We start from the raw sequence: 9,309 nt of genomic DNA, 5'->3' as shown, positions 1-9,309 counted from the left end.
AAAGAAAGAAAGAAAGAAAGAAAGAAAGAAAGAAAGAAAGAAAGAAAGAAAGAAAGAAAAAAGAAATCTTCTGGAAGAAGGAAGGAGGAAGACATATTTTCACAAGGTTTCTGTGCCTTCAGTGTTCCAGCTTTAGGAGGTTGGCTTTATTTGGACCTGTGGATGTGGTAAGAAGGGAGAAAGCCAGGAAAACTGAAATGCGTGTGTACGTGCACACACACACACACACACACACACAAACACTCACAGGGCGACTGGGTGGCTCAGTCAGTTTGGCTTCTGCCTTCATCTTAGGTCAAGATTTGGAAGCCTGGGATAGAGCTCTGCAGCTCAGCAGTGAGGCAGTCTCTCCCTCTGTCCCTCCCCTTGCTCCTGCTCTCTCTTTCTCTCTCTCTCTCTCCCTCAGATAAATAAATCTAATATTTAAAACACACACACACACACACACACACACACACACACACACACACACGTGACTGAAGAAATAACTCCAAATAAAATGGCATGGAATACTGAACAATATGAGGTTTATAACAAATACCAGTCTTGTGGACACAGACATATACCTCATCTAACCTGCACCTGCCTTCTCAGGTACATCTTTCCATAGAACACCTACCATAGGCAACATAATTTTTAGTCTTCTCGTCTCAGGTTGAGACTCAGAGTATGGAGAAGGGAGGCTGTTTATTTAAGGATGAAAGGACAGAAGGAGGAAGAGAAGACACAGATGTACAGCTGTTGTTCCTGGACTGTGCTCCTTGTTCTCTTTAGTGGTTTCCTCACACCTGCACACCTGAGCCTCTAATGGGCAGGTGGTGAGTGGGTGGTGGTGACTGACCCACTAGTGGGATATGATGTTGTGGATGCTTCAGCACAAAGAAGTGGGGTGGGGTCAGTTATGACCCTGTAGGAGAGGGAGACCCCCTTTTTTCCCATGCCAACAGCAGGTGTTTGCTTGTGGCAGGCAGCAACACTTCCCTAACAGTAGAGAGATCCTGGAGAGTGGGCACCCTTCAGAGGGCATTGCCAGGGCAACACAAGACTGGGATCATCACAGAGAAAAGGCTTGTCATAGCAAAGACACTAAGGGACCAGGCACCCAACAACTCAAGGGACTTCAGCACATCTGTCTCTCCCATGCACATCATTTATAAATAAGTTGTTGGCTTTTTATGTTGCACCTGCACCAGCACAAACAAGTAGGGATGGGGATGGTGACAGCCTGCAGCTGGGTGAGAGCCCACCAACAACAACTCATAACAGATGTTTCCACTTGGGTGGCCAGTGACTCTTTTCGAACAGTAGAGAGATTCTCATAAGATGGAGTCCAGCAGAGGGCACAAAACAAAGGGCCCTGGCCTCAAATAGCCAGACACATGGTCATGGTATAGCAGAAACACAGAAGGCCCAGGAGATCATTACCATGAGTATAAGGAGTTCTTTGTCTTTTGGACAAATTAGGCATAAAAAATCAAGTTCCTGACCATCAAAAAATACATGGAAATTGTTTCAATCTTTCAGGTAAGCTCTATAGTCCAGGGATGTGGAAGTATCTAGAATGAAGGATCAGATCGGAGCTGGTGGGGAGAGACAGGTGCAAGAAGCACTTTGTATGGAAGCCTCCTTTGAGGCTGAGGGAGGCTATAATAGAGGAATGGGTGATCCAGGCCGAGGACTGCAGTCTCAGAAGGTAGTGATGTTGATACATCTCCACCATGTCTTAGACTCTGGTTCTTCTCAATCTCTTCCCTCAGGGCACATGTGAGGATTCAAGGGAAGCGTTCATATGGACATGTGGGTTGATTCACTGTCTTTAGTCAGACACACCTGAGAACACTGCACTGACCTAATAAGAGTATATTTTTCCTCCTTTCAGGTTCCAGGGCCCAGTGTCCCATGACTAGTTTCCCTCAGTGTCTGGGTCTCTGGACAGAGAGTTACCATCTCTTGTGATGAAAGCAGGAATGACTCTGGAAGAAGGTATAATTATGTCTCCTGACACCAACAGTACCCTGATATGGCCCCCAAAGCTCTGATTTAAAATGTCAATACTCAACTCTCAAGGATCCCTGATCTCTTCTCTGGCTCCAAATCTGGCAACACAGCCTCCCTGACCATCTCTAGGCTCCAGACTAAGGATACTATGAGTATTTCTGTTTTTCATAGGCTGGTAGTGGCATTCTCCACAGTGGTGCAAGTTCTTGGGGGAACTGAGAGGAAAGCTGCCTTGTGCTTCTCCCAGGATCTCCCCTTGTCCTAAGGATGCTTCCCAAGCCCTTTGCAGCAGTGGTTTCATGCAGTATGCTCTTGAGAATTCAGATCTCTCTCAGGTCCTCTCCTTGATCAACATAAGATCCCAAGGCCACTGTCCTCTGGTGTTTTCCTTTGGTACAATGCTGGCTTCCTTTTTGCCTTTGTGCTCTGGTCCCAGAATGGGACTTTTACCATCTTTTCAACTCAGCAACAAAGAAATGAAGAATCAGTGCCTCTGTCAGTGTGGGCTCCTTATAGGAGAACTCCTTTTCTTCCAGAAAGGAAGAGATAGCTGATTGGTTTGTCCCTTTTTCCTCAGGAAAGCCAAAGTATTTGTTTTCCCTGATGTGCAACCAATGTCTAGCTGGACTTCCAGTTGTGATGGATTGTTAATTAATATAAATAAATTAATTAATTTAATAAATTATAAGTAGATCCATGAATTGTTTGAACAACTGAATGAAGCTAGTCTTAGGCATCAGATGACCTGGGAGGTGCCCAACTCTACTCATGTTGCCAAAAGTTGCCCAGTTTAGCATTGGAAGTGCTATGTCCTTGCAACAACCTCATTCCCAGGTGGGAAATCAGGAAAGATGGCCTGTGATGCTTATTTTTGTGTCAACCTGACTGGGTCTCGGGGTGCCCAGAGGAAACATTATTTCAAGATGTGCCTGTGAAGGTGTTCCTGGCTGAGATTAGAATTTGAATTGGTGGGTTCAGTGCGGTAGATTGCTGTCCTAAATTGTGTATGCCTGACCCAATCCATGAGGGCCCAAGTGGAACAAAAGCCAGAGATAGAGGAAATCACCTCCATGTCCCATCTCTGTTTGGGATGGAATCATGTTTCACATTCTTCTGCCCTTAGACTGGAATTGACATCATTGGCTGTGGATTTTTTTTTCAAGCCTTTGGACTCTAAGTGAATTACACCAACGACTTTCCACAAGTCTGTTGGTTGCAGATGGCAGCTCATGAATCTCCATTCTTCAATAATCATGTGCACCAATCCTCATAATTACATAAAAGTTCATATGTATAAAATATACTTTTAAATTTATATGTGTCTTTTTGTGGACTTCTATATAATGTAGATTTCATATAATGTATATATTATAATTATATATAAAACATTACATATTTATGTACAAAATATGCTATATATTTATATATCAATACATATTACACATAATATATTTAAAAGATAAGTGTATACACACACACACACACACACACACACACAGATACACACACTCACAGAAACATAATTCATATTAGTTCTGTTTCTGGGGAGGGTCCTGAATAATAGTCACCCTCTTGAGAGCTCAATCTTTCTATAATGCTCTCATCATCAATTATTTTCAAATAGCTTTTTACTACCTACCTTCTTCCTTTTCCTGGTAACAGTCAGCAAATTCATGCTTCAATCTTCAAGGCCAGAACAGTGTCATATATGGAACCCCTCAGCAGTTGGGTCCCAGCACAGTGGGAAGGCAGTATATGCTTCCGAGAACAGAATAGAGACCTGAGTTGCAGCCTTGTCTATGCAAGGCTGGTCAGAAACAGCACCTGCTGTAGGTTGTGTGTCTTCATGGATACAAGCAAGTTGCCTGAGGGATCACTGTCTTGTTGTATTCCAGGGCCTCTGGTGTAATACGTGCTCCCTGACTGTTGTGGCATCAATGAGATCTTTACAAAGTATTCACAAATCCCCACTGCCACTTCAACAGTGTTTGCTTTTGGATGGGACCAAAACTTCCTTCTGAAGAATTAGTTGCCATTTTCATAATAGGGATAATTATCAGGAAAACCACAAACAATTTGTGAAGTGAACAGAATCACCACAATATGAGATTTGTGAAGCTCCCTTAGCCCTTCTGTCTTGTGTGTTGTGTCTCATCATGTAGGAACTGCCTCCTGTGTCTTCTCAGTTAAAATATACATATTTTAAAATCTTTTTTTCAAGACTAGAAAACAGACTCCTTTGCCTTTGATAGAATAATCTGAAATGTTTTAGAAGTTCTTAATGTCAGTATCCTACCTATGATTTTATTATCCTACATGTGAAGAGAATTTGCATGTGAATGAGTAGTCATTCATCTGTCCATTGATTTTGGGGGGTCAGATGCCATATATGTTGTCTGGATATTTTCTCCTTCTCTCTGTCTCTTTTAATTTGCTGTTGTTTATGGAATCTCTATGTTTAAAATATCCTAAAAGAAAAGAACCTAGGTATTGATTTCTTTACTTTAAAATTTTGACATGCTTTAGCTTTATTATTCATTCATTATATTGTGTACTAGTGTTAATTTTGCCTCCTTTTGTTGCAGTCAAGCTTATTATTTCTATGTCTTGTGTAATTGTGTGAGCACAACATTCCAACAGAATTACACATGAAACCCTTACTCCTCTATTATAGGGGACTCTGAGGGTGCTTCTGGAACTTGCAGAAGATGGAACAGATACAATACAGATCCTCTTGAAGACCAGTGGTTGGTTTCTTGCAGAAAGCATCTGAATATCTGGACTCTTTAGAGAAGGCCTCCCTGCTATGATCCCCAAAGACAGGGATGCAAAATTAAGGGCTACAAATCTAGTTTCAGCAGCTTTATTGACTGATTTCAGACAGGGTCATCATGTAGCCTCCGTGTTATTATCATCCAAAAAATAGACACATTTACCTAAACAAATGTCTAAATAATTCAATAGTTAAATGTTTAAAACACACAAACCATAACCTCAAGTACCAAATGATTATTTCCCCCCCAAACCCTTTACCTTTGTCCCACCAAGTGGCCACTGCTCTGCCCATCCCATGCTCTCAACAAGGGAAATGTTGTTAAGAATGGTTTGGGATCACCTGTCATGTGGTATGAGCAGTGACATGAAAAGAGTGTCATCAGACCAACTCTTTTGCCTAAAATTCCTGGGTTGATCTATCAGACCTGATCAGTTTTTCTACAAATTCACCTTCTCCTAGAAAAACACACAAGCATCCCTCTGTGGATGAGGAGGCTTTGTCTTTGGAAAGCACACAGCTGTGAAGTCAGGTCATAAAGTGTGCACTAAGAGACAGACAGAGAGCATCCTGTGTCCCCTGTGGCCACACAGACTTGCCCTGGAGAAAAGTTCTTGGAGCTGAGCTCCTGAGGACAATCTTGACTCCTGTCCCCTTATTCCAGAGTCTCAGACCCTGGAATCCTTTCTCTTGATTTCAATGATGTATTCCTCTACCCTACTAAACTCTCTCATTCTTGCATTATTCTTGTTTTCTAATCACTGGCACAATTCAGTCATTTCCACAATGCCCCTCTTTTGTCATAGTTGAACAAACTGGGACTGAATTTATTTAATTTGTGTTGTTTCCTCAGCCCTGAGCTACATCCAACTCATAGACTCTATCCCTGTGACACGGCCTTCTTGGTACGAGCAAGGTGATTCTGAATGGTATTTCTGGGCCACTCGATTTTCAGGTAACATATTTTGTTGTGGAGGAAGTGTAGGCTCTTGAATTGTACCAAAAGGGCCCAGGGGGTGGGACTGAGATGGGAGGGTTTGGAGGGAGGTCAGGAGGAGGAGCAGAGCATGGGTTTCCAGCTCTCTCTCAGCTGCCTTTCCTGGTGCTAAGCATTTATCCTGTAAGGCCACTAGGGGGAAGGGAGGGATTGAATTGGGGGGCGGGGAAGAAGTTTTGTTGTTCACCTATCCTATATGCAGTTCCAGTACCAGCTTCTGGAGCCACTGTAAGGGCGGTTTATGACCTGTAGTCTTCCAATAGTCTTTTCATGAAAGTTGCAGTAAACATCTTCTAACCTGAAATCACTGTTGGGCAGGATAGTGATGCTTGTGAACCAGGTAATTGAGGGGTAACAAGAAGGGAGTTGAGGGAGAATGAGACCCCAGCTCTGGCTGTCCTCCTGGGAAGAGGAGTAATTGAATCTTCCCTAATCTGAGCCAGCTTGGAGAGCTCTTTTTACCCTCCTCCCACTCAGCAAAGTGGACCTGGGATCCTCCACCATCCACACCAAGACTTCCTCAGTGGAAGGTAAGGATATTCTGATGCTGGCTTGAATTCCTGGGTTCTGTCATGAGCTCCATCTCTCATGATTCAGGAAATGCATGTGAAATGTTTTAGTGTGTGGATAGCTAAGCTCTACTGCCCAGGGATGCAGAAATATCTAGACTAGAGTTTCAGGTGAGAGTGGGTGAAGATAGGCAGGTCAGAAAACACATTTGCATGGAGGCCCCTCCCTCCTCTGAGGCAGGGGGAGGGTATAAGAGAGATATGGGGGAGGCAGACCCAGGCTTGAGGTCTCAGAAGACAGTGCTCTAGGGTCATCTTGATCATGGCCTGGGCTCTGGTCCTCCTCACCCTCTTCACTCAGGACATAGGTGAACCCTCCAGGGAAGGGAGCATAGGGAAATATAAACTCATCCTTTGTCTCCTCCTCAGACTCACCTGGGTCCCCAGAACTTAACTGACTATATTGTGTTCTTTCTTTTTTCAGGATCTTGGGCCCAATCCTCCCTGACTCAGCCATCTTCAGTGTCTGGGGCTCTGGGACAGACAGTTACCATTTCTTGTGTTGGAACCAGCAATGACATTGGGAGGTATAATTATGTCTCCTGGTATCAACAGCTCCCAGGAATGTCCCCCAAACTCCTGATTTATGATGTCAGTTATCGGCCATCAGGGATCCCTGATCGCTTCTCTGGCTCCAAGTCTGGCAACACAGCCTCCCTGACCATCTCTAGGCTCCAGGCTGAAGATGAGGCTCATTATTACTGTACCTCATTTAGAAGTGATAAAACTTACCACAGTGGTCCATGTTCATGAGTAAGTAAGACCAAAACCTGCCCTGTGCTCACAGGCTCCCTGCTTGCTCTGAAGATACTTCCTTAAACCTAACCATGTGCAGAGGGGGTTTCATGCAATATGGCCTTGAGAATACAGTTCTCTCTCAGATCCTCTCTATCCTGCAATGTAGTGAAATGAAACAGGCTTACTGGTAAACTGCCTGGGGAAATGACAATCTCTCTTTGTTCCTTGCTATGTGCCTAGGACATTTTCATTCAATTCTTCAGTATCAGGAAGAGAGACAAAGAGACCTGTGCTCTGTATAAATTTTCACTGTTTTCAGCAACATCTTTAATTTAAATGACAGACACTCACCACTGTTAGTCCAGGTTGGAATAATTTATCCAGAAATAACATTGTTTTACTCAACTCAGTGTCTGCCATATTGTCAACATCATCCTCCTTGGTGGATTATTGTGCTGCATATCACTGTTTGAGAAAACAGCAACTCAATGAAAAGCTGAAGGAATGAGTTGACAAAGATGTTGTTTTTCCAGTGACCCTTCATCTTTGACCCCATATCCAAGGAAGCTGAGCAGGGAAATTTGGAGTTGAGAATCTATGGTTTGTAGAACCTCCCCTCCCCTCCGACCAATGAGTCCCTATCCTGGATTTAGCTCTGTCTCCCTGACAGGGTGGAGTCTTTCCAACATGATTCTGTTTTCTACTGGGGAAGAGAAAGTTTGTCTGCATTCCTCAGGGAAGCCCATTTTATCTGATTTTCATTAAGAGCAAGCCCAAGTTCTACCTAGAATTCCAGTTATGACAAATCACTAAATACACATACACATAATATGTCTAAGGATTATCTATCCATTAATTGAACCAGAGGTATACCATAGGAAACCTGTTTCAATAAGCAATTTTTCTCAGTTTGCCAGAATTTTCCTAGTTTTAGTTGTGAAACTACCACTTCTTGTCCACGCCCTCACTCTGGGCCAAATCAGGATGCATGGAAATCCAACAAGAACTTAAACAACTCATGGATACCAATGATAATGAAGACACATAAGCCCAAAACCTATGTGATACAGAAAAGGCAGTCCTAAGAGGGAAATACATAGCCAGAAAAGCCTCACTCGAAAAAATTGAAAGATCCTGAATACATCAGCTCTCTTTAGACCTTAAAGAACTGGAAAATCAACAACAAACTAAGTCAACCCCATGCACAAAAAGGGAAATAATCAAGATTAGAGCAGAGATCAATCCTTTACATCTTTGGTTAGGTTTTTTCTTCTTTTTCTTGTTGAGAATCTTGGCATCCATAGTCATCAGGGATATGGGTCTGAAATTCTATTTTTTGGGGGGCCTTTGCCTGGTTTGGGGATCAAGGTAATGCTGGGTTCATAGAAAGAGTCTGGAAGTTGTCCTTCTGTTTCAATTTTTGAAATAGCTTCAGCAGAATAAGTATTATTTCTTCTTTGATTGTTTGATAGAATTCCCCAGGGAATCTGTCAGGTCATGGAATCTTGTTTTTTGGGAGGTTTTTGATCACTGCTTCAAACTCATTACTAGATATTGGTCTATTCAGGTTGCCAATTTCTTCCTGTTTCAGTCTTGGAAATTAATAGGTGCTCCATGCACTACAGATAATAGGCTTATAGCCAAGATCTATAAAGATCTCCTCAGACTCAACACTCAAAAAATATATATAATCACGTCAAAAAATGGGCAGAAGACATGAACAGACATTTCTCCAAAGAAGACATACAAATGGCTAACAGACACATGAAAAAATGTTCATCATCATTAGCCATCAAGGAGATTTAAATGAAAACCACATTGAGATAGAATGGTCAAAAGTTAAAATGGCCAAAATTAACAAGACAGGAAACAAATGTTGGAGAGGATGTGGAGAAAGGAGAACTCTCTTATACTGTTGGTGGGAATGCAAGTTGGTGCAGCCACATTGGAAAACAGTGTGGGGATTCCTTAAGAAATTAAAAATAAAGCTGCCCTGTGACCCTGCAATTGCACTACTGGGTATTTATTCCAAAGATACAGGTGTGGTGAAAAGAAGGGCCATATGTACCCCAATGTTCATAGCAGCAATGGCCACATTGCCAAACTTTGGAAAGAGCCAAGATGCCCTTCAACAGATGAATGGATAAAGAAGATATGGTCCCTATATTAAATGGAATATTATTCCTCCGTCAGAAAGGGTGAATACCTATCATTTGTATCAACATGGTTGGGAC

General features: G+C 42.6%; 1 gene segment (V, D, J or C); it reads left to right on the top strand.

Moving 5' to 3' along the window:
• The first annotated feature begins 6,569 nt into the window (after positions 1–6,569).
• On the top strand, positions 6,570–7,090 carry LOC111139914. The segment is given in 2 exon segments: positions 6,570–6,645; positions 6,762–7,090. Coding segments are annotated over 2 exon segments (375 nt in total).
• Positions 7,091–9,309: the final 2,219 nt, after the last annotated feature.

This window comes from Enhydra lutris, unplaced genomic scaffold (assembly GCF_002288905.1).
Source record: "Enhydra lutris kenyoni isolate GAN:26980312 unplaced genomic scaffold, ASM228890v2 scaffoldscaffold124, whole genome shotgun sequence".
Taxonomy (NCBI): domain Eukaryota; kingdom Metazoa; phylum Chordata; class Mammalia; order Carnivora; family Mustelidae; genus Enhydra; species Enhydra lutris.
The sequence above is the reverse complement of the archived record's forward strand: the minus strand, read 5'-3'. Positions and strand labels throughout refer to the sequence as shown.